Source organism: Cololabis saira, chromosome 13 (assembly GCF_033807715.1).
Source record: "Cololabis saira isolate AMF1-May2022 chromosome 13, fColSai1.1, whole genome shotgun sequence".
Lineage (NCBI taxonomy): Eukaryota > Metazoa > Chordata > Actinopteri > Beloniformes > Belonidae > Cololabis > Cololabis saira.
The window spans coordinates 16940081-16967159 of record NC_084599.1 but is presented as its reverse complement, the minus strand read 5'-3'; the positions used below and the strand labels follow the sequence as shown (position 1 = coordinate 16967159).

General features: G+C 40.6%; 1 protein-coding gene across 2 annotated transcripts in view; it reads left to right on the top strand.

Annotated features, from left to right (window-relative positions):
• Positions 1-26236, top strand: part of impact (impact RWD domain protein) — a 32257-nt gene extending 6021 nt beyond the window's left edge. Inside the window, exons 6-11 of one of the 2 annotated variants that reach the window (XM_061737090.1) lie at positions 3108-3233; positions 3320-3414; positions 5868-5941; positions 11573-11659; positions 23253-23387; positions 25600-26236. In XM_061737090.1, the coding sequence (XP_061593074.1) occupies positions 3108-3233; positions 3320-3414; positions 5868-5941; positions 11573-11659; positions 23253-23387; positions 25600-25720 (638 nt within the window). In that variant the 3' untranslated portion in view covers positions 25721-26236. Of the gene's footprint in view, positions 1-3107; positions 3234-3319; positions 3415-5867; positions 5942-11572; positions 11664-23252; positions 23388-25599 lie in introns of both variants that reach the window. The other variant, XM_061737091.1, reaches the window with a different exon arrangement.
• The last annotated feature ends 843 nt before the right edge of the window (positions 26237-27079 follow it).

Below are 27079 nucleotides of genomic sequence, written 5' to 3'. Positions count from 1 at the left end.
TACTGCACGGGCTCAGACAGGTTTCCAGAAATCACCGACTAACAGCCACAAATTATGCTTTAAATTATCACGCAAAGAAATGAACACAATGTAGAAACACTCTCAGGGTCAAAGCCAATTAAAAGTGGTCTGAGGAAAAGCAGAAAATGTTGTGGTCAGAATAATTCAAATTTAAAACCTCTTTTTAGAAGCCGTGGACGCTGCATCCTCAGGGCTAAAGGGGAAAGCAGCTTTTTGTTACCAGCACAGTTAAAAAACTTGGATCTCTGATGGTGTGGGTTTGGAATAGTGTGGATGGCGTGAGCGTCTCACACATCTGGTAAAGCACCTTCAGTGCTGAAACCTACATGGAGGTTTTAGAGGAGTATATGGTTCCATCCACACAACATCTCTGTGCGTGTGTGTGTGTGTGTGTGTGTGTGTGTATATATATATATATATATATATATATATATATATATATATATATATATATATATATAATATATATATATATATATATATATAATGTTTGATATATTTTTTATGGGATCTGCAAAATCATTATATTATGTTTTTTTTATTTACATCTTACAGTTTCCCAACATTTTAGAATTGGGTGTGTGCTTGTGCACCCAAAGCCCTTATTCACTTTGCATCTATATTCTGCTAAGAGCCTCAGTTACTAATGCAACTATTTAATGTGGTCTGAAGCTGTGATAAGATGAGCACAAGGGCCTTCGAAATGTCTCCCTGGCTGTGAGTGGCTCCACCTAATGAAGATCAATATCTATAAAATGCTCGCTGTTACCAAGACAGAATCTTTAGAGGAGTAAAAAGACTTAAAAGGTACGTCTATTTTAGAGTCTGTAGGTGTCCCCATGGATCAGGATGTTTTGGTGGGTGGGTTTTGTGTACTCTACATTATCTCACATTTAAATCTCTAGGCAATGGTCTCTTTTGAGCCTGTAAAAAACAACTGTCCTCCACTTTGGTGTGTGTCATATGTCCTCTCTGGGATTCAGGTGGTAGAAAGTGTAAGTGGTCACAACGCTTCAGCCCCGGCGGTGCTGCTGACAGCTTATTCATACAAATGACAGGCACATGGTGGGAGAGAGAATTGAAGTGTGATAAGCCTGAAGATGCACATTTCACCAAAAAGGAAATGAAAAGGTGCAGAGATTACAGCGGACGGGAAACGCAAGGCGGAATAATGGGTGTGATGATGAAGTTTAGATGAATAAGACCACATAGCAGCAAGAGGCTGAGAAAACCCACCAGGAAACAACATTTGTTCAGCTAAATATTAACGCTGCATCCTTGTTAATGGGTCTTGACAGCATGTGGGGTTCTTTCAGGGTACTTTGTTGGATGCATGCAAACCTTAAAGGAAATATTCAGCCTCACATTATGGCAGCAAGCATAAAAGATGTTCACCTCACCTTTGTTAATGCTTTTGTTGTGTTCATCTAAGGTTTAGCAGCTTCTTCTTTTTATTAAGTGAAAAATCACTAAGTAATAGTTGAACAAAACTATAATAGCTTATTTACCTGGTTTTGTATGCAAATCTCAGCACAACATTTGCAGCACAACCTTAGCTTTTCACACAAGCGTCCTTGAAAGGGACATGTTTGTCTTTTTGTTTTTAAAAGGAAAGGTACATGCTTTTTATGATGGTGCTGTTTGTGTGTTTCCTCGGCTCCCTTCTGAAAGCCTTTAGAAACACTTGGCCGAGTCACACATTTGTCTCACTGTTTGTTTCCAGTCAGTGACACTTACTTTCATACTTCAGAGGATGGCACACTAATCCACCGCTCTACACAAAAGAGAAAAGGTCTACCCAGTATTTCAAATGAAGCTCATATTTGTGACTCTTTTGTGACTTGACAAGAGAATTAGTTCTTCTTACAGAAGAAAGTTGGAGTCTACCACGGCTTCTGTTCATAACGTTCATGGGCAGAATTTGAAGGAACGGCCAAGCTTGTGAATACAAGCGGGTGAAATGAGTTTCCTCCACATGATGGTTGGACTCTCCCTTACAGATAGGATGAGAATTAAGCCATTCCAGAGGAACTCGGATTGGTGCCAATGGTGGTGGTTGGGATGTCTCCTGGGGGAGGTGTTTACACCACGTCTACCTGGGAGAAGGCCCTGGGGCAGACCCAGGATGTGCTGAGGAGATTGTAATCTCATCTGGCCTGGGAACGCCTTTGTGTGCTCCCAGAATACTTCATGGCTGGGAAGAGGGAGATCTGGGTGTCTTTACTTGGGCTGCGTCTGCAAGCCAAGCGTGATAAATTAATGGAAAGCCACGACAAGATGATCATCTTGAGCAGAAGCCGCTGGGTTGGAGTTTACAAGCTGCAAATAAAATGGGAATGTATAAAAGTTTTGACATTTTCATTGGATTTTTTGTAACTGCAAATATATATGACCAAAAGGGGCTCGCTTTCTCACTCTATTGTTTTCTAATCCACACTCCACAGTGTTGACAGGATGAACTGCATAACATTAGCATTCAGCTGTTAAAGGAGCTTGAGGCTGGATTGTGGCAAGATTTATGAAAAAAATCTGTATACATTTTAAGTTTTCTAGTAATAATGTCAGATGAAGCGTTCCAAACCAAAAAGAATGAGCCCTCTAGCGTATCTCTCCTTTGCCTTGAACAGGCTGTGTGCTGCAAAATGTGCTGCAATTCGGTCCCGAATTTCCCGCGCTGGGCTGCGGATGTGACGTCACATGACGCTGCATGTGCGTTCTCCCCGTTCTCCCGTGCCGGCTTCACTGTTGGCTGCAGTACCCCCAACGGCCGTCGTGGCGAAGGGTGGCGCTAGAGAGTCTCATTTCTTAAAAGGAGCCTCAAGCTCCTTTAAATGCTGGAATCATTCATATCGTCGTCTCAAGTTTTCAGATGTAAACTTTGTGTCAATGTTGAACTGGATTGTCCTCATTTGAACTATTCTTTTTCAAGACCATGGTATTTACACTTATCTCAGTCTTAGTGCTTAAACCATGCAACTAGTGCTAATTTGGTGTTAATTTGTTCAATTTTATTTTGATAATTTGCTTTAAAGGTGTTTAACAAACTTCTTCCTTAAAAACCTAATATTTCTTCTAAACCTGTGCAGTGGATCAACCAGAAAAAGTGAACATGACAGCTGAGGAAGAAGTGGACGGCGATGAGGACTTACCTGATTTCAGGACTCTCAGACTGAACACAGAAAATTCACATCTTTTCATGGATCAGGCAAACGGTACGGCTCATTTCATTCCGCTCTTGCTGCATTTTGTACAAAGTCAATCAGCTCATCTTATTATGCGAGACGTTATTATCTTGTAGACGAAGAGACGCCACCAATAAAACATGGAAATAGCATCACAGACCGGCGGAGTACCTTTCAACCTCATTTGGCACCTGTGGTCACCCCAAGACAGGTACAACACGCAGTGATGGATTAGGCCATCAGGAATGTAATTGAACTGAATTGGATTGTCTTTGATTGGACAATATTGCACTTGTCCTCTGAGTAAAGTATATTGAGCTGACTTTTATTGTGAAATGGCACTTTACAAATAAAAGTGAATTGAATTTAGACAAAAGCCAGAAGGGCCACCAATTTTGGTTCCATTGACGTTGGCAAAAATAATGTTACGGATCCTGATGTAAACATGAGAGTTTGGCCTAAAAATAGTTTCTAATAAAAACATTCTGAGACTATGTAATCCATCATGATCCCCTGAATGTGAAGAGTGGAAATGTCAAGTGATGAAACATGTACAAGAAACTGCAGTATTGTGACATAGAATAATAAGAGGTAACTGACAAAAGAGCCAAGGAAAGCACTCAAGAATGTCGAAAAATTGATTTATTCATGAAATATGCCATTGTTGACACTACTGCCTCCTTTAACAAACAGTATTGCTCAACTTCGCTTGCGTAGTGAATACACAAACATTCAGGACCAGACAGAAAGTGAAGATCAGCCAAAAACCTCAAACACAGGTTGCAGGAGTCACAGGCAGAGTACTGCAAGTGTACTTGTTTCAGTGATTTCAGGCACTCAAATTTAAACACACTTGAACTGTTTTCTTTTTTTTTTATTTTCCCACGTCAGCAAGCTGAATAACCAATCTACAAGGTGTTTCACTACAAAAGGAGATTTCATGTTGCATAGCTATAAAGCTGAGTGGCTTATGAAAAAAAATCTTGTATATTTAAATGTATCAAGAATTTGAATATGAATGTTCAAATTACAGATTAATAAGAGTGGCCATTCATTTTCTCCAGCCATGGAGCCAGGCAGCAACCGACAGCGCAAACGTGGTTCGGGAGACGGATAGAAATCTGCTAATTTATGCAGCTGCGTGACAAAATTGGCTCCTTCCTACATGCTAATCTGACTCTCTGGCTCGTCTTAAAAGCCTCCACCTGCTGTGAAGCACAGTTAGGATGAAAATATTTACAGAGCCGGTATTCTTGCAGGGAAAACATGAACCGATTAGATGAGAAAGGGACAAGTTTTATTCATTTACATAAACTGTGCTTGAGAGTATTTATTTCAACCAAAGATGGAATAAAGGAAATAAAAAAAAAAACACAGGAAACTATTTCAAAATTATTTTACCAAGACTAAATGTGTGGCTTTTAAAATTCTTATTGATTTATAAAAAAAAAAAGAAAAAAGAAAAAAGAAAAAAACACTGCCGCTTTATTTATCTGTTATTATTGACCTTTGCACCTTGCACTAAGAGTGCAAGGTGGTCAGAGACGTTCATCAGCCAAAATAAGATTTGCACATTGACTCTGCTGGAACGACCACAACCAGAGTTGTTTGTTGCAAGTTTTATGTTCATTTTATCGAGCTGCAGGAAATAAAATAAAAAGCACTACAATTTTCTCTGGAGATGAATTAGTCCGGAAGCAGTACGTATGTGTCATTACGCATTACTTGCCATGTGAGTGGATATAATGAGCATGGTGTCGTAGGCTGTATGTAGTTACAGGCTGTCACAGATGTCTCATCTCTGGCCAGATGTATGCAAACTCATGGTGGCTTGAATTTTTTTTTTTTAATGAAAGGATTAGTGTGAATCTTTCTAGAAAGAAGTTGTGGAGGTTATACACAGTCAATAAAAAAGAAACTTGTATATTATCACTTTATTTATTATGATCTAATTTTACTTTATGTATTCCTACTTTTATACTGGTTTCTTGGGTTTCCCCTCTGGAGATCAATAAAGAAAGAAAAAAAAAAAGAAAAAAGTGAAATAATTAACTCATATTCTGTGGATATTTTGACAAAGCATGACAATAAAACATTTTAATCAATATTTATAATGATTTCTTAAATTACATATTTACAACACATGAATCTCCATAAAATTTCATTTACACCTTTTAAATTAAACTCTTTAGCCTGACCACATATTTATACAGTAAATTCAAGTCGGTATAAAAGTCTTGTTGGAGTGGAATTATTCATCAACAGCTTTTTAAAAAATAGGAAAAAGTTGCATCAATCGAGATGCTTTTTTTTCACAAATCATGGCTTGCAGCCAAAACAAGCATTTAGCCTCAGACATCTCAGTTTTATTTATGAGATGTTATTCAGCAGTTGACTAATTCTGTTTTGTGTATTAGACAGCAACATCAGAGAGGATTTGGTCTCAGACGTTTGCATATCTGCATAAATACAGGATTTGTTTTAACGAGAAGTGGTTGCGTATTTGACCTTTGATTCAACAGTTTTACATCCATTCTGGGTTTTCATAGCAATGCAGTTCACAGGGGAAGGATTAGGTTAAATGCTCAATGCTCTGAAATTCACAGCAGGACAAAAGTCATATCTGTTGTAGTCAGATGATGTTATCTGTTTAATCTGTTGCAGGTTAAAATGGTCCTGGAGAAACTCTATGAAAACAAGAAGATTGCCAGTGCCACTCACAATATCTATGCATACAGGTTGGTAATCTCTCATATACATATGGAATAAAAGCCAGGATAGACTGAGCAAGGGCTGTTTAGGGTGCAATCTATCCATCCATCCATCGTCCGCCGCTTATCCTTTCCCGGGTTGCGTGGCAGCAGCCTTAGAAGAGATGCCCAGACTTCCTTCACCCCAGACACTTCCTCCAGCTCTTCCGAGGGGAGTCTGAGGCGTTCCCAGGCCAGCCGAGAGACATAGTCTCTCTAGCGTGTCCTGGGTCATCCCCGGGGTCTCCTCCCGGTGGGACATGCCTGGAACACTTCCCTAGGGAGGAGGGACATGCCTGGAACAACTCCCTAGGGAGGTGTCCAGGAGGCATCCGGTACAGATGCCCAAGCCACCTCAGCTGACTCCTTTCAATGTGGAGGAGTAGCGGCTCGACTCCGAGCTCCTCCCGGGTGACCGAACTCCTCACCCTATCTCTAAGGGAGCGTCCAGCCACCCTGCAGAGGAAACTCATCTCTAAGGGAGCGTCCAGCCACCCTGCGGAGGAAACTCATCTCGGCCGCTTGTATCCGCGATCTTATCCTTTCGGTCACTACCCAAAGTTCCTGACCATAGGTGAGGGTAGGTGCGTAGATTGACCGGTAAATCGAGAGCTTCGCCTTTCGACTCAGCTCCCTCTTCACCACCACGGTCCGGTACATCGACTGCATAACTGCGGACGCTGCACCAATCCGTCTGTCAATCTCACGCTCCATCGTTCCCCCACTCGTGAACAAGACCCTGAGATACTTGAACTCCTCCACCTGAGGCAGGACTTCTCCACCCACCCGGAGAAGGCACGCCACCCTTTCCCGGTGGAGAACCATGGCCTCGGTTTTGGAGGTGCTGATTCTCATCCCTGCCGCGTCGCACTCGGCCTCAAACCGCCCCAACATGCTGAAGGTCCCGGTCTGATGAAGCCAACAGGACAACGTCATCCGCAAAAAGCAGAGACGAAATCCCGTGGTTCCCAAACCGGAACCCTTCCGGCCCCTGGCTGCGCCTAGAAATCCTGTCCATAAAAATTATGAACAGGACAGTTGACAAAGGGCAGCCCTGCCGGAGTCCAACATGCACCGGGAACAAGTCTGACTTACTGCCGGCAATGCGAACCAAACTCCTGCTCCGATCATACAGAGACCGGACAGCCGTTAATAGAGGGCCCCGGACTCCATACTCACTGCACAGCAGGGCGGGGTTTCTCAAATTTCACAATGTCTCCAGTTTTCAGCAAGTTCCCATTCACGTCAGAAAACAGCTCCCTAAGTGACTGGGTCTCATTTGTGTCAATGTATGGGATGTATCGACCCAGGATTTGAGGAATGGGGAATCCCTCTCTGGCCAGATTGATGGTTGGCCGGAAGAGGGTTGCCCACGGCAGTGATACCTAGGTGTGCAATCTAATGGTTTCCTATTATATAATAACCTTTTATTGATTATGAATTAATGAATGGAGCTCTATAGGATGGCTGTACTAATCCATATAGCAAATGTATCAACATGGTAGTTGGAGATTCATTATTTAATTTTCACAATTCTTTTTTAATGCATTGGCTTGTATTAATTGGACTAATATGGAATGAGTGAAATGGGTTCAGACGACATTTGTTGTGATTTGGCACTATATAATTAAAGTTAAATTAAATCGAAGGATTTAGTCCTCACATTCAGTCCCTGGTGTCACTGCCGATGCCAAAAGAAAGAGGATGCACAAATGTTTTTAACACCATTGGGAGGAGAGTGTGTGTGGAGGAAGAGACTGCTTTTGTAAATTTAGTTGGAATAGTATTTTTATCAGAAGAAAGTGTTATAATAACACTGCTACAGCAAAACATTTGGCAGTTTCTTGAAGTTTTGGGTTCTTCTTGTTGAATCACACTATACTTTTAATGAGGTTTCTTCACTTATGTGTGAGAGCTAGTCCTGAGCCATAAAATGATTAATACATTCAAATGTTGATACGTTCAAATGTTGAAAAAAAAAAATGTGTTGAAAGAGACAAAAAAAAAAGGACTTACATTTTTCCATATCTTAATTAAATGTCTTTGAAGTGGGTTGGTGCTGCAAGAATAAAGTACAAAACCCCTCTATTAACACATATCTTAGCACCTTTGTTCACAGTGACAAGCTTTCAAGGGCTGCCTTCCCCACCGCGTTCTCTCTTTTGCATGATCTGGCTCTTTCATAAATCGTTGTTGCAGCTTTGAGCCGCTTCAGAGGGACAGCAAACGTAACATGTGAAGTTGCTTGGAAATAATGATGCGGAAGCTGGAAATGTCTACTCTGATGTGGGTCTGGATTAGCTGGGCCACCCACGCCACACACCAGGAGAAGATCTGCTCTTGTGAAATTTCATGGAAAAATAATAACTCGGAATTCGATGATAGCAACATATCTAAAAAAAGTTGGAACAGGTGCAACAAAGCCCTGGAAAAGTAACCCACAGAAATTTAAAACAACTGGATGAGCATTTGACAACCAAATAGGTTCAAGGCAACTTGACTGGATATAAAAGGAGCATTTCTGAGGGCGGAGCCTCTCAGATATAAAGATGGGCAGAGACTCACCAGTCTCTGACAAACTGCACCAAACGTCTGCAAAACAATTTTAAGCAAATATTCCTCATCATAAAATGTTGAAGGATTTGAAGATCTTTCCAAAAATCAGGAGGACTCTCGGAAGGCTGAAGGTCAAAACTGGATTATGGTGATCTTCAGGCCCTCAGGATTCACTACATTAAACACAGGCATTATTGTCTCCTGGAAATCACTGCATGAGCTCAGCGACCTGCCAGAGACGCCTGTCTGTGAACACACTTCACTGTAGTCCACACATGAAACTTACGGTTGTATCAAATTCAAATTCAAATTCAAAAATACTTTATCCCAGAAGGGAAATCAATTAATGCAAATAAGAAGCCATGTGTGACCATGATCCAGAAATGCAGCCATCTTACCTGAACCAAAGTTCATTTAAAATGGTCTGAGGCTAAATGGAAAACTGCTCTGTGGTCAGATGAATCAAAATTTGAAATTTTATTTGGAAACCAGAGACGCTGTGTCCTGTGGACTACGAGGTGAGAGACCAGCCAGCTTGTTATCAGCACTTTGTTCAAAAGCCTGCATCGCTGAAGGTGTGAGGTTGCAGTAGTGTCTATGGAGTAGGCAGCGCCCACATCTGGAAAGGAACCATCAATGCTGAAATGTACAGTACATTAAGGTTTTAGAGCAACATGTGGTCCCATCCAGACATCAGGGCCTTGCCAATGTCAGCAAAACGGTACTTAACCACATACAGCATCCATCACATCAGCATAGCTTTGCATGAGAAGAGTCTGGGTGCTCAACTGTCCTGCCTGCAGTCCAGAGCTCTCTCCAGCAGAAAACATTCAGCATGTCGTGGGAAACAATGATCTGCGTAAATGAAGTTCCAGGACCATTGAGCAGCTCGAACCCTGCGTCAGACATGAGATGGGGACAACACTCACCCTAACCTCACCCTCACCTAAAACTCCAGCAACTGGTTTCTTCACTTCCCAGACGTTTACAGACTTTTGTTAAAAGGAGAGCAGATGATAAACAACGGTAAACATCGACCGGTTCCAACTTTTTTGAGTCGTGTTGTTGACATCAAAATCAAAATGAGCTGATATTATTGCATGAAATTGCAAAATGTCTCAGTTTCAACATCTGGTATGTTGTTTATTTTCCATTTGGAATAAATATAGGTTTGATATTTGAAAATCATTGCATTCATCATCCGTCATCAAGCCAAGCTCTTATTTACTCTAATACTGTGCTCAGACTACCGTCATCTAGGGAATGCTAAAAGATTTCATGTTAGTTTTATCTGCAGTTTATTTTAAAAATTTGTCTCAGCGAAGTTAATGAAAAAAACAACCCAAAACAGCTAAAATCTTGTTAACATTGTTTAAAATAGTCTCAGCGATTAGCATTTTGTTACATTATCAGTTTTTTTTCTAACTTCCACACACCTGCCGTGGCGATCTTCTCTCTCCCAACGTCTGACACAGCCTTGGGTCTGGCTGAACGATAAGCAACTCCAGAGATAGATAGTAAAGAAAAACTACAAAAAAACAACAAGATATGCTGAGGTTTAACTGTATGAAACAATCGGGAGATAAGGTGTGATGTACCGCTGTGATTCCCTGCTCACCACAGCGCTTGAGTGTTGTGTCCACAGGCAGTCACGGAAAACATGTGGCTTTGTTTAACAGCCTTCTTGAGAAAATGTATATCGATGCAGATATGTGAAATGATGTATCCTATGAGTAAAGAAGGCTGACCGCGTGTGCCTGGGGTCGGGCCCCTGGACATCCCTGGCCCTACTTGATCGCTGAATAACCTTAACATTATAGGGTGGCTCAGTTGGGAGAGCGTTCGCCCATGAACCTGAAGGTCAGTGGTTCGAGCCCTAGGTCCTCCTCTGTCCACCAAAGTGTCCTTGGGCAAGACCCAAGCCCCAGTTTCTCCCGGTTGTCAGGCGAGCGCCGTTGTTTTGCAGCTTCGCAGACATCCGGTTTGTGTTTGTGTGGGTGAATGTCTACAGTGTAAAGATGTGGAAAGCGCTATATAAGTGTTAGCCATTTTACCATTCCTAACACACCTAGGAATAAATAAAAGTTTCAGTTTTATGTATACTGGCGTTGTTCAGTTGGTAGTCCCTTAAAAGACCTAAATAAATGCTCTTAAACACAGAAAATGTCATTGTTTGATAGGTTTTCCTCTTTTGCTTGTTTTCAACCCTGCTTTTGTTGCAGATATACAGTTGTCTATGCGTTTATAGATACGTTTTTTTTTTCTCACAGAACTACACACTCCCATCGGTGCAGTTTATGATGTGTGACTATTCTCAAATCGTTCCAGTTTAGTTATTAAGAGCCGTGGTGCCAGAGCGTCATTAAAAAAGATGTGGGTAAAATGGATAAGCCACTGAAACGTAAACATCTGGAACACAGAAACCCGTACATCTCAACCTTTGATGTTAAAGCCAAGTCCTGGTCTGACAAAATCAGCAAGTTTTAATAATTCAAATGCTCACTGAAGTATTTGAGGTTGTTTTTATTAACTTTCCAAACCTGTTGAGGGCCAGATTTCTTTTTAATTACCATAATCTCCCGATCAGTTTCCAATTAAGATAGATGATGTATTTTTCTTTCTCACCTGACTGAATGTCCTCAGGTTTAATTTACAACGTGTCTCATTAGCGGGGTGTATAATGACACAAGTTAAGACTCTGCAGCCTTCCAACTTACTTATTACGCTGAAAGGTCAATAAAGCACCAGAGAAAATCACTTTTTTCTTCTTGCAGTCCTGGGTAAATTATGTGAATAATGTCATATTCTGTATGTGTGTTTGTGTTCTTTTTCTCACACATGCCTGCGTGCTCATTTCTTAGCATAGTCTAATGAGGTCAGTGTCAAGCTGCTGAGGCACCGTCTGGGTGGTCATTACTCGCGGGGAGGCAGTGTTGACATTTAGACCGTTTAACAAAGTTTTCTGCTCAAGCGTCCGTCTGTGTCACAGCGCCCTTCTTTGACCCAAATATCCTCACCCTCGCCCACCTAACGCCAAGCTTTTTGGGATCCTGTCTGTTGTAGAATTCACTGCGAGGACAAGCACAGCTTCCTGCAGGACTGCGAGGACGACGGAGAGACGGCCGCAGGGGGGAGATTGCTCCATTTACTGCAGGTTATCATTTCATTGAATCAATCCTTGCTTCAGCTGCATACTAAAGCGTGTGTCATTTGGGGTGAAAGTCCCAGAAGAAGCTACAAATTATTCAGTGCAAAAGAGACAAAAGCTTTTGCTCAGTACTGATATCATATTCACATTATTAAAGCTCGCTGTATTCAGCCTTCTTTGGGCTTTTGGCTGCTTAATTGGAGTCTGTTCTGAGGTGCTCTGTTCATTTCCCGGCCTACATAATGTGGCATCTGCTGTGACTTTTAAGCAGAGATTGTTGTGGGTAAGCCCCTCTCCAGAGACCTGCACAATGCACGTCTGAAGGTTTTGGTAATTGTTTCATATCCCATTGTAGGCACTGCAAGACACGCGTGGTCTGTAATGATGTGGGAGCTCACACATAAGAGATGTATTTTACAGCCTTAACTTGAACTTTTTAACAGTTCTTATTTTTTTAACAAGAGCTGCCAGCTTATATGAAAAAGGGTGACACCTGCACCCAGTTGTCTAAACCTTTAATACTTCAATAAGACAAATCAGACCTTTTTCTTGTAGCTATTTATTTTGCGAGGACAAGTCACAGCAGGAAATAGTTAAATGAATATTAGAGAAATTCGCTTTAGCTGCTTCAATTCCAGGCTCCTGCTGTTTAAATGTTTTCCTCTGTATCAGCGAGCATGCAGCCGCGTCCTCGATGCAAAGGGGGGATAGCTGCATACCAGAACTTCACTTTAATTGGATGATGCTTTATTAAGCCACACGTGTGGGTGAAGTTGTCAAGTTAACAGACTGTTGTGATCAAGGGAGATTCCTCTAAAAAATGTATCACTGCATACCTACTTCTTTATGATGGCCACATCTTTATTATTACGCTATTATAAGGCTTGCACGTTGACGTTGGGGATACAATAAGATAAACACAGTTACAATGTTAATAGACATCTGTAGTGGCAAGAGATTATCATCTAAGTCACAAAAATAGACAATAACAATGTGATTAAACTAATAACTCACAAACAATTATAACGTCCTTCATCTGTAATTAACATATCCGTTAAACATTCACAATGCTGGAGGAAAAATTAAAGTTATCTTTTGAGTTAAAGGCTAGTTGACCCTATTTTGGCAGCAGTGGCTTCAAGCAGCTCTGGATCAGACCTGCACATCGTTCAGGAGGAACTTTTGATCATTCCTCTTCACGAAGCTGCTTCAGCTCAGCTCAGAGGATGTCTGATGTAAACGGCTTTTTTGAGGTCCTTCCTCAACATCTCTTTTTTTTCTTCGGGCCCGAGCTCTGGCCGGGTTACTGCACACTTAGATGACTAGCTGTCCTGCTTCTTCACCAACAGCAAACAACAAACTCACAATGGTTTTAAGAGTCTCTTTTAAATATATATTTTATTTTTAGGTCTGACTCCAAATTGAAGGAAATAGTTTATAGGACCATTTAGCTTTTCATCCAGTGCTGTGAATGATTAACAGATAATGATGGGATAAACGATCATTGTTTGTGTGTTATCAGTTTAAGCACACTGAGTGTGTCTATTATTGTGGTAAATCTATGTGGAAAACCATTATATCATAAAAGGTTCACACACTTTTCTTGTTTGGAATTATAAAGGTGTTTATGGTTGATTGCTAGAAATAAAAGTAGATAACATTTATTTGACATTTTATTTTTTTAATTGATGCACTGCCACCCCTAACAATCTCACCAGATGTTTTTATTTGGTTTGCAAAGCCAGCTTGATGTGATGCGTGAAAGGACAGATGCTGGTAAGGAGTCTTGGCCAACTTTCACTGGCATCAGAGAACATCAGTGTCTTGACTTGAAATCCTCTCAGATGCCGTCAGGACAGGTCAGGTGGTTGCTCTCCCCACAGCAGCTTCGGCTTTGAACCTAGTCTATGATGACACAACTCCGCAATGAATGGCAGACACATATGAAATATGATATGTTTTTATCCCAAGATCCTCAGATCAGGGATGTATTGTATCCGACAGCTTGTATTCTGTTCTGAACTGTTGCGTTTGATCAGTTTTCACCTCCAGCGTGAAGTAAGAACAGTTATGATTTTCTTTGCAGTTCCTGGAAAAGAAAGCTTTCCTCTGAAGGTTGTACCTCATTACATGTTTATACCGCGGAAAGATACTAGTATTAGCTGACATAGATCTGTTAAGTTTTTATGCAATGCAAAATATCAGCATCATGAAATAGCACAGTCACAGATACATTTCCAGGTTCCCAATTATTAATAGATCTGCTTGTTTTCGACTCTATGCTAATATGCTAACTCCCATCTGCACAGTTTTTTAATTTGTGACTACTGAATAACTTTCTCATGTTAGTAAATCACGGCCTCTTTTAAATGGATGTGAGCAAGATGCATGAGCAACGGATATATGAACGTCTCAGAATAACAAAGACACCCATGTGCCGAGGCCAGTTTGTAAAAGCGTTTTAAAGCAGAGAACTTGTATGACACAATTAATAATTCAAACATTCACTGAAAGTGTAAATGGGGGAAAAAAAAAAAAAGAAATACACATTTATTTTGAGAGGGTAGTGTAGGAATGCAATATATTTTCAGAAATTAAAATGTTGAAAATGTTGTCATTTTACATTTTTTTTTAAATAACAGTTTTCTTGGGGGTTTGTTTTGGTTGTTTTTTTAAGATTTATTTATTGAAAATTTGAGGGCTTTATTGTGAAACAGCAACAATTTCCACTGCGGACCAATGTGGCTATCACACAGTGTGGAGGCTGTTTTATGGTAGAAATAGATAGACATCCATCCATCCATCCATCCATCCATCCATCCATCCATCCATCCATCCATCCATCCATCCATCCATCCATCCATCCATCCATCCATCCATCCACCCACCAAATATTTTAATAGTGCTATACTGATATTTTCTTTTATAAAGTGTGTACATATTCAATTCAATTCAATTTTATTCATATAGCGTCTAATACAACAGATGTTGTCTCTAGACGCTTTCCAGAGACCCAGAACATGACCCCCGAGCACATATTACATAAACAATGGCAGGTAAAAACTCCCCTAGTGGGAGAAAAGCCTTAAGCCAAAAATATACATATACATACACACATGCTCATACATACACAGATATACTATTATTCACACCAAATCAATGAAATGCAGCCAGCTTGCTCCAGAGACCCGGACAAAGCTTTCAGCACACTTATATCTGATCCTGAGGTCAGCTTAACGTGATTACCCGAGACCTCATCAGGTCATACATGGTGAGTAGGTCCTAGATGGATAAGGGGTGAAAACATTAAGTGTTGTAGGAGGATTTTGAACATTTTTGTTTTGCATTCATCTGGCAGCCAGTGCAGTGAGATAACTACTGAAGTCATATGTTCACATTTCTGTGTCAATATTAATTGGCTGCCTGCGGTATTTTGAATGAATTGAAGTTATCCTGCTGATTTAGAAAAATAAATAGAGCATACAAATATAGAGTTGCAGTAATACTAAATTTCTCTTAAAGTTTATTTAAAGGTGTTGAATTTCAGAACTTGCTTTTCTCAATATTTTTAAAGGCACCATATGTAGGTTGTAAAACTCCAGACCACATGGGGGCTTCAAGAGGCAGGTCATGTGTCGTCTACTGGTGACACAACCCCTCCATGCTGAATGATATCCCCTCTGTAATGGTAGCCCCTTTTACATCGGCGAATACCCTGCGTTTAACGTGCAGATCTAGCGTCACGTGCCCCTTTTACATTGACTGACGTGGGGTGGCGTGTCGACCCGATAACCGCAGGTCAGGTCTAATGTACACAGAACTAACCTGGGGTGGCGGCTCGTGGGAGGGGTTTGTCGACCAGGTAACCTGAGTACAACCCACCAGGGGAGGTTTATTTATTTATTTTATTATTTTATGAAATAACTAAACAGCTGAGTAGAGTAACAACAGCAGCGGGTCACAGGTAGGATGTATATTTGTAAGATGAATAACTAGGGAGATGAGGAGATTCACGAGTTACTCAGAGTCGAGGACGCGTATGTCCAGAACCACAAAGGATCTTTGTTTGGGCAAGTGGACACAAAAATGACAAACCTGGGATTTGGAAGGAGCAAAACCAAAAAAACGCTCATCCCCGATGTTCATCCATCTTCCTTTTGAAAACTACACCTTCCTAGTGGAGTATTAATCTTGCTGATGTAGAGACAATGCCTCATTCTACACGCCCACACAGGTTACGTTATGTCATGCAGATAACGCCTCCCAACTCGTCTTCAGGCCCGAGGTGACAAATAACACGCCTTGCATTTATATCACCCAAACGTGTGTTAAAGACGCGTTCATCATCCATCGATTTTAGTGGGGTCCAATCTAAAAACACCTAAAGTTTAAAGGCCTTTTCATCAATACTTTACAACCTGTTCATACAGATACCCTTTTTAGCCCTGAAGAGACATCCACATGCAGAGGAAAAGACGACATCACGTAGTGCGTGGTGTTTACAGAAGTAAATATGGAAGCTTCACGTGTTTCTCTAGCAATTGGGAAGTACTTGCACAGTTGATGATGCCTGTCTGATGAAGGAAAGAAGGAGATCGAGAAAAAGGAGAGCACAAATGTGAACGATGGCCTTTTGTGCAGCAGTGGCTGCTACCTCGGTACAGAGGATGTATGTGTGGATGCAAGACTGAACCAGGAGTGGTGACGTCAAAGGCGGGTCAAATGGGACATAACCGTTCTGACTGCAGTCACAGATCAGATATGTTTTAGTTTAGGACCACATATGAAAGTGGGTTGGATTTGAAAAAAAATGCATACATGGCCAAAAAAAAAAAATCGTAATTGAGCTGCAGCGTGAATGTAGCCGAAGACATTTTACCATTTTATTAAAAGCTTTAGCCTAATTTGACTTTGATGACAGTAAGTCTCAAAAAGTTGGAACCTGAGCAACAAAAGCCTGAAAAAAGAAAGACAGTTATAAAAAAGGACTGTCTGAACATGAACAAGAACATCTAATTGGGAATACATTATCAGATTGGCAAAAGGTCAGAGACATGACCATCTACCTTGAAAAGAAATGATAACACAATTTTGAAATGAAGTTCCTCAGAGTAAAATTGCAAAGACTTTGAATAACTTGTGACCTACAACTCTTTTTATCCTCAAAAGTTTCAGAGAGTTTGACAAAACCTCTGTGTGTGAGACAAGGCTGAAGTCAGCACTGGATGGCCGTGATCTCTGGGCCTTCAGTTATGATTTTGTGATGGAAATCACTGCATTCACTCAAACACTTTCTGAGACACGGTCTAAGAGCACAGTTTGATGTGCAGTCCATAAATACAAGTTAAAGCTTTGTCATACGAGGATGCCAGATGTGAACATGATCTACAAAGCTCGTCTAAAATGTACTGAGGTAAAGCGGACAACTGCCCTGTGGTGAGAAGAATTGTCGGGAACAGAAACATCAAAAGTGTGTGGATTATGCTCCCATCCAGACAACATCTTCTTCAGGTCGGGTCTTGCACCTTTCAGCGAGACGAAGTGAATCCTGGGCAGCATGGTTGTGTAGTAGAGGAGTCGGTGCTGGAGTGGCCCGTCTGAGCTCCAGACTATTCACCAACCCAAACCCTTGGGCCCTTTCATAATGTGCAAATTACTACAAAGACACAGGACGGTTGGGTAGCTTGAATCTTGTATCAGACAAAAATGATCATAACGCTTCACTCCCAGTATTTGAACGGTCCCCACTTTTGTTGCTTCCACCAAGTACATTTCCTCAGTTTAAATATTTGATATGTGTTTGATGTTCTATGGTAAATAAAATGGGTTTAGAGGATTCGCAAATTATTGAATTCTACTTTTAATTTACATTTTACATGGTTTTACTGTTCTTTTTTTGACGAAAGCATATTGCAACACACCTGTGAATACAGTAAATGTGCTTTTTGACTTGTCTCAACATTTTGGGCAATCGTGTCTTTATGATTTGCCACGGGGATCCGACTGTGCTCCTCTAACTCACATAGTTGTTAATCCTTTAATATTGGATATCAAAGAAGCGCTTGTCACGGCGCTGTGCTGTCATATGGCACCGTGATTCACACACACACACACAAACACACACGAACACCCACGTAACACTTAAATGTGCAATTGTCCCCACACTTTTTGTTTGTCTGTAATATTGAATGAAAGCCAGTGAGAGGTTTGTGACCACACAAAAGTTTGCCACGCCAAAGGCTTGGCAGTGACTTGGAATAGTTCTGTCATACTCATTACCGGAGGGTGAAGATCGTGTCAGAGCTCTTCCAGATGAGATCCATGGCCTCTGTTAAAGTTCATCTTCACTCATCAGTGAAGCTGCCGTCTGTGCCAGCAAGACCCTGTTCCAGAAGTAAATACTACATCGGGCTCTTAGTGTGACGTGCTGCTCTGAATTCACAAGAATCAAGAGACTGTTTCATACCAAAATACAGGCCTTTCAACACCTAGCTCATCAAATCTTGGATCTTATAATATGAAATCTTTAATGATCCTTTCCTGTTTATTTATCTAAAAAAAGATGTCACTTTTGTTACTTTTTAAACATTGCTACATGTTGCATACTGTAGGAACATCTTAATACTTTCCACTTCAGCTGAGATGTAACGCTGTGATCCATCTTTTTATATCTAAACTGCAACAGCATTTCTGTGTAATTGTAAGAGTCACTACAGCGACACGTTCAGCAGCTCCGAAGCTCTGTTCACCTCCGCAATTCAGCATCTTTGAATTTCCTGATTTCTTTTCATGCTTTCGGTGGATGTGGTTCCCACTCACTGCTCTCCAGTCATAGTCTGATAGTCTAGCCCTAACCTAACCCTTCCCTATGACTTAAACGAGAGGAAATTCTCTCTCTGCACTACTGAACAAATAATTGTTTGATTAGCTGCTGAGCTCAGTGGAGCATTTTTATTTATTAAAATATGATTATGGGGCTTCTGGAAGACCACAAACAGAGCGACAAGAAGGTGAAGACTAGACCATCGTCCAGCTGGTGACCTGAGACGATCTGATCTTCAAAATTAAAAAAATCATCTTCATACATATTGTATTTCCTCTAACCACCTAATGATTACAATTAATTACATTGAATTACTATTACACTAAAATTACAAATTAAGAATGACATACTTTTAAAAATTGCAGTGAACTACCAATCCTGCCTTTTACAGTGCTTTTTTTTTTGTTTAGTTTTTTTTATATGAATATGTATGAATACTTTGGGTAATTTTTCTGGGTATTGTATTTACTTTTGGGATTTTTTTTTAATTGTATAAATCTGTTTTTTTTGTTTAAATTTTTTCTGTATTATTGTTTTGAGTCTGGGGTGGTGCAGAGATCTCAGAAACGCACATATCAAATCAGACATCAAGGGGTTCATGAGCCAAAAATCGCTTATAACGGGCGTAACATTTTCTAATATTTGGGAAAAAAATCATGCTGCTCAAGACAAAGATTGAAATTACGTATTTATTTCTGAAATACCAGTAACATACAAAACAAATACAACAATAACTTTAATCTAGGGCTGGGCGATATATCGAGATTTTAATATATATCGATATATTTTCAAACACGATATGGTACGAGACAATATCGTTTATATCGATTTAAAAAAAAAAAAATTTTTTTTTTACATTTTTTTAAAAATAATTTTGATATAGCTTATTTTGTGACAAATTGACTTGAATGTTTTATTTGAGATTTGCACAAATGTTTTGTTATTTGCACAACTGTCAACCTCAGTGGAAAAGTCTGCCTGTTACTGTCTACATTGTATTAATTGCACAGTGTATTTTAATTTAATTGTTATGCAGGAAAGGGATATTTGTTTTATTTTATTCAAGAAGCATTTTTATTCTATATATGCAGCAGTTTATTTTTATTTCATTTGTTTTATACATTTTGATATTGTGCAGACCTCTGTTAATAAAGGTACCTGTGTGACATTTGGCACGAGGCTTTGTATTAAAACTGACTGTTTTTTTAAGGGTTTGCCTCAGAAAAAAATGAAGCTAACAGAGATGCTATGCTATAATGCTTTGGGGGAAACCCCAATTAAGGCACAGAAAAAATATCGATATATATCGAGTATCGCCATTCAGCTAGAAAATATCGAGATATGACTTTTGGTCCATATCGCCCAGCCCTACTTTAATCTGTCAAATCTGCAATTTGAGTTAGGGCTCAAACGGTCATTTGCTTTTCAGCTCCCTGCTTTCACAAGCAGTTGCAGAGTGTCAGTCACCGGCAGCTGTGAATGTCACCTACATTAATGCTCCAGTTCATTTCAGCCGATCTGAAATGCACGACGCGCTCTGGAATAAACTCCTTCCCTGTCACATTTATCTCTTTCACAAGTTGCTCTCCCACACATTAATAACTTGCTCACTCTCATGCTGCTCTCCAGACTGAGAGCGCGTAAGCGTGCGTGGCGGCTGCTCAGCCGCTTGTGCACAACCCTCGTTGGTTATTGCTGGAAACAAAGCCTTGAATACATGTTGTAATCTTCAGACAAAGCTCTGAGCCCATAAAATGGTATAGGGACATCCCTCATTTGTTAGAAATAATTATTCTGTTCAAATTTATTGTGTAAAAACAATTCTGAAATTTGATGCCAGGAGCAAAGATAAAAAAAACAGATAGAAAAGTTTATATAATGTAAAAGCAACACCATTCTGGAAGATTGTACAATCAGCATAAAACTTGGTGACAAGTGAGGCTGTCAGGATTTGGTATTACAGCACTACCATATTCATATTAACAAGCAAAGGGGAAAAAAGTAATATACTGCAAGAACCTATCTCAAGATCTACAGTGCATGAGCCACAGACAGACCTGCATGAGAAACCATCACGCCACAGTTTTCTGACCACAAACTCATCTCATATGTGCCAAAAGATGAGTGAGATCGTCCAGGCTGCTGCCAGCGATGGAGCCCAGCGTTATGATGGCGTTGTGTGTGCTTAAGTGTGACGGTACCACTCATGTAGATGTGTTTACTGGAATTTTGGAGCAACACATAGACAAGAGCGTCTTCTCTTGTTGCACTGAGGTCCCACTTCAAAATGTTTGTGAAAGAGTCCCATGTACTGAAATGTTAAAAATATGAATGTCTGTGGTAAAGTATGATACAGCAAAGGAAGGATGACGTTCAGGATGGATAGATGCCACGTCTGGAAACAGCCCGGAGGTCTGGCTGTAGGGGAACAGGAGTGAAGCAGTCTGTTGGCTGGTTTAGGGATTCTCTAGTGTACTGTAGGTGTGAGGGAGAACCAGGAGTGACAGAAGAAAAGAAGGGGACAGCTCCCAAGTGCAGGTGTGTGGAAAGCAAATAGTCAGTAACGTGTGTCAGTAAGAACAAACGGCCACACCTTTTTCTACCAGATGCAGGCCACAAGGTGTAAGAGGAACAGCTCACTGACCCACTAGAAATGCACCAAGATGGTTCCAGCTCCTTTCATCCGACACACTGATGAGTTTCCTACTTGTGACACTCAGTGTTAGTGATCCATTTACATGAGGAGCTCTCTCCTCAATTTAGTTTTCTCCCGACTCATTTCCTCATTCAGACGTGTGCCTTCTGTCCTTAGACTGCTTATAATGAGGCTTCTGCCAGTGACTGTGGAAGTGTTCAGTAATGGCTAAAAGATGGATCTAATTCAGGCTGACCGTATGCAGACCGAAGGGGATTCGTCCCCTCGAGGGAGAGATTACACCTTTTGTGTCTATTGCAGGACAGAGCAAAGTTTATCTCTTTCTTTTAGGGAAAATTCAGACTGGCACTTTGGAAAGTTTACTTATTTTCCATTTAGTGGGCAACCAGCATGAAAGCAGTGCTCCCTGATGGCTGTGGCAGGATAATGTACACTACCAAACCACAAAATAATGTTCAGCAACAGTTGTCGTTTAACATTATTAAAGGTGAGTGTTTCGTTGGCCAATGGGATGTGCTAGAAAACCAGTTCCATACTCTCAGTCCTCCATTGAAACATACAGGACTTTAAGAACCACATGATACCACATGACAGTTTAATAGAGGACAGGCCTCAGTTGGACGGAGATATTTTAGCAGCAAGAAACTTTTAGTAGCATAAACATTCTGAGGTCAAAGTTCAATTTGCCTGCCTCCCATTTGTTTCGCTACTTCCAGCTTCGACACTGTGCCTCTGCTCTGTTTCCATGCTTCCCTTCCTTTCCTGCGAACCAACCGTGGGATGATCTTCTAACTATGAAACTCAGTCAAAAGTCTCTGATATCTAAGATATATGCACTGTGTATGACATTTGATGATCATTCTGTAGATAAAGCTCGGGAGGGTTGGGGACGGGAGTTGGGCCTTGACTTCACAGGGGAGCTGTGGGATAAAGCTATCCGTAGCATACGATCTAGCACGCCTTGCGCTAGACTTGAACTTATTCAATTCAAGGTGCTGCATAGAGCCCACCTATCCAAATCCCGATTATCTGAAATATATCCGAATGTTGCAGACCTATGCGACAGATGCCAGGGTTCTCCCTGCAATTTAAGTCATATGTTTTTCTCCTGTCCTAGGTTACAGAAATTTTGGAGTGACTATTCTGTGATCATGTCTAAAGTTCTGGGGAAAAAAGTTGTTATGGCCCCTCTCTTAGCAATATTCGGACTCTCGGTTGACTCCTCACATATCAGCCCCACACAGTCAGAAGTATTGGCTTTCACATCCCTTTTAGCAAGACGTCGTATCTTACTTTCATGGAAATCCCCCAAGTCTCCGTCTATTTCTCTTATGTTTTTTCTCAAATTGGAAAAGGTGAGATACTCAGTAAAAGGCAACTCAGCTAAATTTGTTCATAAATGGCAATCCTTCATAGATCACTTTATCGCGTTGAAGACTCTACCCACCGACTGACCCCCCTCCCTTAATTTTCTTTTCATTTCCTTTATTTGTTTTTTATTATTATTATTTATGTTGCATTTTATGTTTTATTTATTTCCATCTAATGGGATATCAGCGATGGGCATCTGCATTTATCACTGCATTTGTTTTTTGTATGCACTTTTGCTCATTCATTACTTTCCTCCTTTGATCATTTCTTGCTCATCTGTTTATTTATTATTTAACGCTACAGAGACTCTGTTCCTTAGTTAGGTTTTGTGTGTTTTTAAAAAAAAAAAAAAGGGGGACAATGTATAATGTATAATGCGTATCTTTGATTACATGTTTCCACGTTATCATTGTATGTTGTCTTTTCTAAAAAGATCAATAAAAAAAAAAAAAAAAGAAAAAAGAAACTTTTAGTAGCTTAAACATCACCTGGAGCCACAAAGTTAAGAATAAATTAAATTGTAGTATGTAAAACAGCTACAGTAAACAGATAAATCCTCCACACTATTTTGATTGTCGGGAAATTATCTCCGTATCAACAGCGAACATTTAAAGAACACTATAACATTTCTGGTGTGAAATGTTCACAACTGCCAGCGAAAGGTGACGTCTCGGTTTATCATATTTGTCTCTCGGTTAACTCTCTCAAATTCACACCCATCTCCCTTGTGCTCGTCTCTCACCAGATTCTGGACGTACGTAATGTCCTGGTGGTTGTGTCTCGGTGGTACGGCGGTATTTTGTTGGGCCCTGACCGCTTCAAGCACATCAACAACTGTGCCAGAAACATCCTGGTGGCGGAGGGATTCACTCAGTCCACGGTGAGACACTCGCGGAGCCTTTTACACGTCCCTCTGTTATCTCCAACTGATGTCTTTACTGCTAAATTTGCTTTTGCTGCCAGTTTTGCTGGTCACCTACTGTCTTACGGGTCGATGACCTCACACACCATTGCTCTTAGAAGTATCTAGACTCAATAGACACTGACTGGGGAGGACTTCTTTTACTTTGTATTTCTGAGAATAATAGCAGATTATATTATAAAACATGGAGTGTTTTCATTCTGCCTTGTTTTTTCGTAAGTATTCAGTAGCTGTCACGTTAGAGGTACAGATTCATTTGGAACCAAGGTTAATGGTCTGGGACATCAAAGGTAGACCTTTTGATGACTTTCACATTCACTGCCTTAGAAGGGAGGACTTGATACTGTACCTGTGCAGAATAACTTGTTTCCAGATCTCGGTTTCCCCCGACAGCGACAAGCGATATCAGGAGAAATTTAAACCAACTATGAAGATCTTTGTTCTAGTTGAGGTCTGTCAAAAGTGCTCACAAAAGTAAAAAAAAAGCAGTCCAATTATCCAGACAGCTTGATGGAAAAGGGAGGAAAAAAAAGGATGGAGGACTTTTTTTTTGGAAATACAAAAAGGACTTTAACAAAGGTCACACATGATGGACTGACAAAGTGGCGTTTGAAGGTTTTTGTTCATTACCCAGGCAACATCAAAATAATAATGACCACAAAATTAATGAACACATAAGTACACTCAAGATAAACTGTGATTAAACAAGAAAACTTGGAGTGTCACAAACATAATGCTAAAAAAGAATTAATTAAAGGAACATTTAGGAACACACACACACACACGCGCGCGCGCACGCACGCACGCACGCACGCACGCACGCACGCACGCACGCACGCACGCACGCACGCACGCACGCACGCACGCACGCACGCACGCACGCACGCACGCACGCACGCACGCACGCACGCACGCACGCACGCACGCACGCACGCACGCACGCACGCACGCACGCACACACACACACACACACACTCCTCACTGGACTCACTGATCCACCTCTCCAAGATAAACAGTGGTGATATCAGAATGTCATTTGGACCAGATAAATGTACCAGAATGGCACTGAAGACGGGCAGAATGATGCCAACTGAAGGGGTAGAACTACAAGAAAGAAACATAAAAGATGTTCAAGAGAGCAACGAATAACTTAGGATCTACACTGTAACAGGCAAATGACAAAATGAAGAGGCTGCATGGAAGCCAGCCGCAACCAAGTTCCTCATGAAGAACATGTAAAATTGCGTGGATATACAGTAGATTTCTTTTTTTTGTAGCTGGGACCAAACGAGATGACTAACATGGCAGAGTAAGACCAAATCCACTTGAGATAAAGTAAATAGATGTTGCTAGAACTCACAAACATGTATAAGTAAAAAAACAAAACAAGAAAACCCTTCAGCTCAGCAACATTTCCCCAGTATTTGTGAGATAAAGGAAGAAGAAAGTTCTAAAAAATGTCCAAAGTGAAACAGGGTGAATTATTTTGGAGTGCAGAAAGTGAGAACAGCTCTGCCAAAGGCGAGTATGAAAACACAAACCTGGAGTGTCTGGATTGGATGTTGGAGGGAAATTGTGGCAGAGGAAAGCAACCACTTTGGCACCTGAAGAGCAACATGTTGCTGCCTTTCATTTTGCAGGATGTAAGCTGCTTTTGAAAAAAAATTTCACAGTCAGTGCTTCTCAGTAACGGTACTTTCTGCTGGCAACAACTCTGAAACCTGAAACCACTAACGTATAAGACGAGTGAGCATCGAGAGCTTTTCAAATTTCGTATGATTTATAAAAATGGGACAGAATGCTGAAAAATCTCCCTCATTTTCTAAAAGCTTTGTCCCCCTGCTGTGTGTGACAACGCTACGAGAGATCTACAAGTTGGAACCCGGTTTGTCAGAGCAGTAATTAGAGGAGGATGTTTTAGAGGACTACTTAGGAAATGCAAAGTTAGGCTTGATGTAATTATTGGGGTACTTTAGAACAGTATGGTGCATGTCAATCAGTTCATTGTAATTTGCACATTTGCACACACAGTGGGAGTTTAGGCGAAGAGAGCCTGCCATGAACCGTGAAGCATTTTGCATGGAGAATGCTTCTGAGACATTAAATGACGTGCAAAGGTTAAATGATAATCAGTCTATTCATTTTCTTATTCTGTGCTCTTGTTTCACAGGATGAAGTTGCCAAATCAGGAGGAAAGAGCAAAAGGCCAAAAAGCAAGAAGCCAAAATAAATTAGAAAAAAAAACAAAAAATAAATTGAATCAATATTATGCTCGCAGTATTTGTCATTAAATTCTGCGAAAAGATAATTTATAGCTTCAGTTGAAATGTGTCTTAGAGGATGAAACTGCTCTCCTGCAGTTTGCAAATAATTTATCCAAAATGTCTGTTTTTTTAAGTGTTTACAGAACAAAATGCTTACATTATCATCAAATCATATGTTAATTTATTAATGTAAGATTATTGAACCACTGTCCCAGAAAATTATCCATGTGTCTTCGTTCATGCAACTACTAATTTATCGTTAAGATAAATTTACATGTAACCGGGGTCTCAGGGTGCACCAGTTCTAGCTGCGTGAGGTTGTATGCGACACAACTTGTGGGAGACAAGCAACTTGAAGAAAGCTCTTTGTATTAACAATTAGAAAAACAATACTGTCACAATGAACACTAATCACAGGCAATAACCAGCAAAAAAAATAAATAAACGGTACTATCATAGATCATCTGATTCCAGTCTTTGCATCTCCGAGAGAAAGTCAAGTCAATTCTCCAAGTGTTGCAGGTCAAAAGTAAAAAAAATAAAGTTCAATCAAAACTGATTGTTTTCAGGCAAGAGATAAAAACTATATACCTCCATGTTTTGCTTTGGCCAGTGTTATGTGGTTCAGGAAGGTCCTGCCACACTGTGGATCTGGGATAAAGAAAATGATGAGAACAAGGTTTGTTGAACATTAAAGAAAATGAATCATACAAAATAAATTCTGCAGAAAGGAGGAAAACCGAAAATCTGGAATCTTGATTCCACTGGGCTACATACAAGTGAGCAAAGTTCACACAGGCGATTCATGTAACATCTCCAAGAAATATGCAAACATGTCACTGTTCAACAAAATTAAGAGTTTCACTCATGCTGTCTCATTTAAACACCTGGCAGCCACCTGAAGCCTGTTAAATATTCAGATGTTCACAGTTGCCAACATGCGTGCCGCCCATGTTGGCTCATGTGGGCTCTCTCGAGGCCACACCTCTGCTTTTTGGTGACACTCCACCCCTTCCTGGGAAGACACCGCCTGCATAACAATCACTCCGGAGCGGCTTCCTAAAACTACTCAGGGATCATCTGTGCACGATGTAGGAGGGTTTTCCTCTAGATCCACCTGACAACTCCAGTCTGTGTTTGGTGGTATGGAGGGGAGATGAAACAGGCAGCATGATGTAGAGTGATGTTTCATTTAAATAGTGACACGAACACCTCACAAGGGCCCATTGTTTTTCAAGTCTCCTCCATGTGTGCTCTTTCATCCACCAGGAGTAATTAGAGCCAGTTAACAGCAAAGATGTGTGTCTGCCTGACAAGCTGCCGTCACACTCAACCCAATTATCTAAGTCCTTAATCATATTTGGTTTGTGAAACACTCGTCTTCAT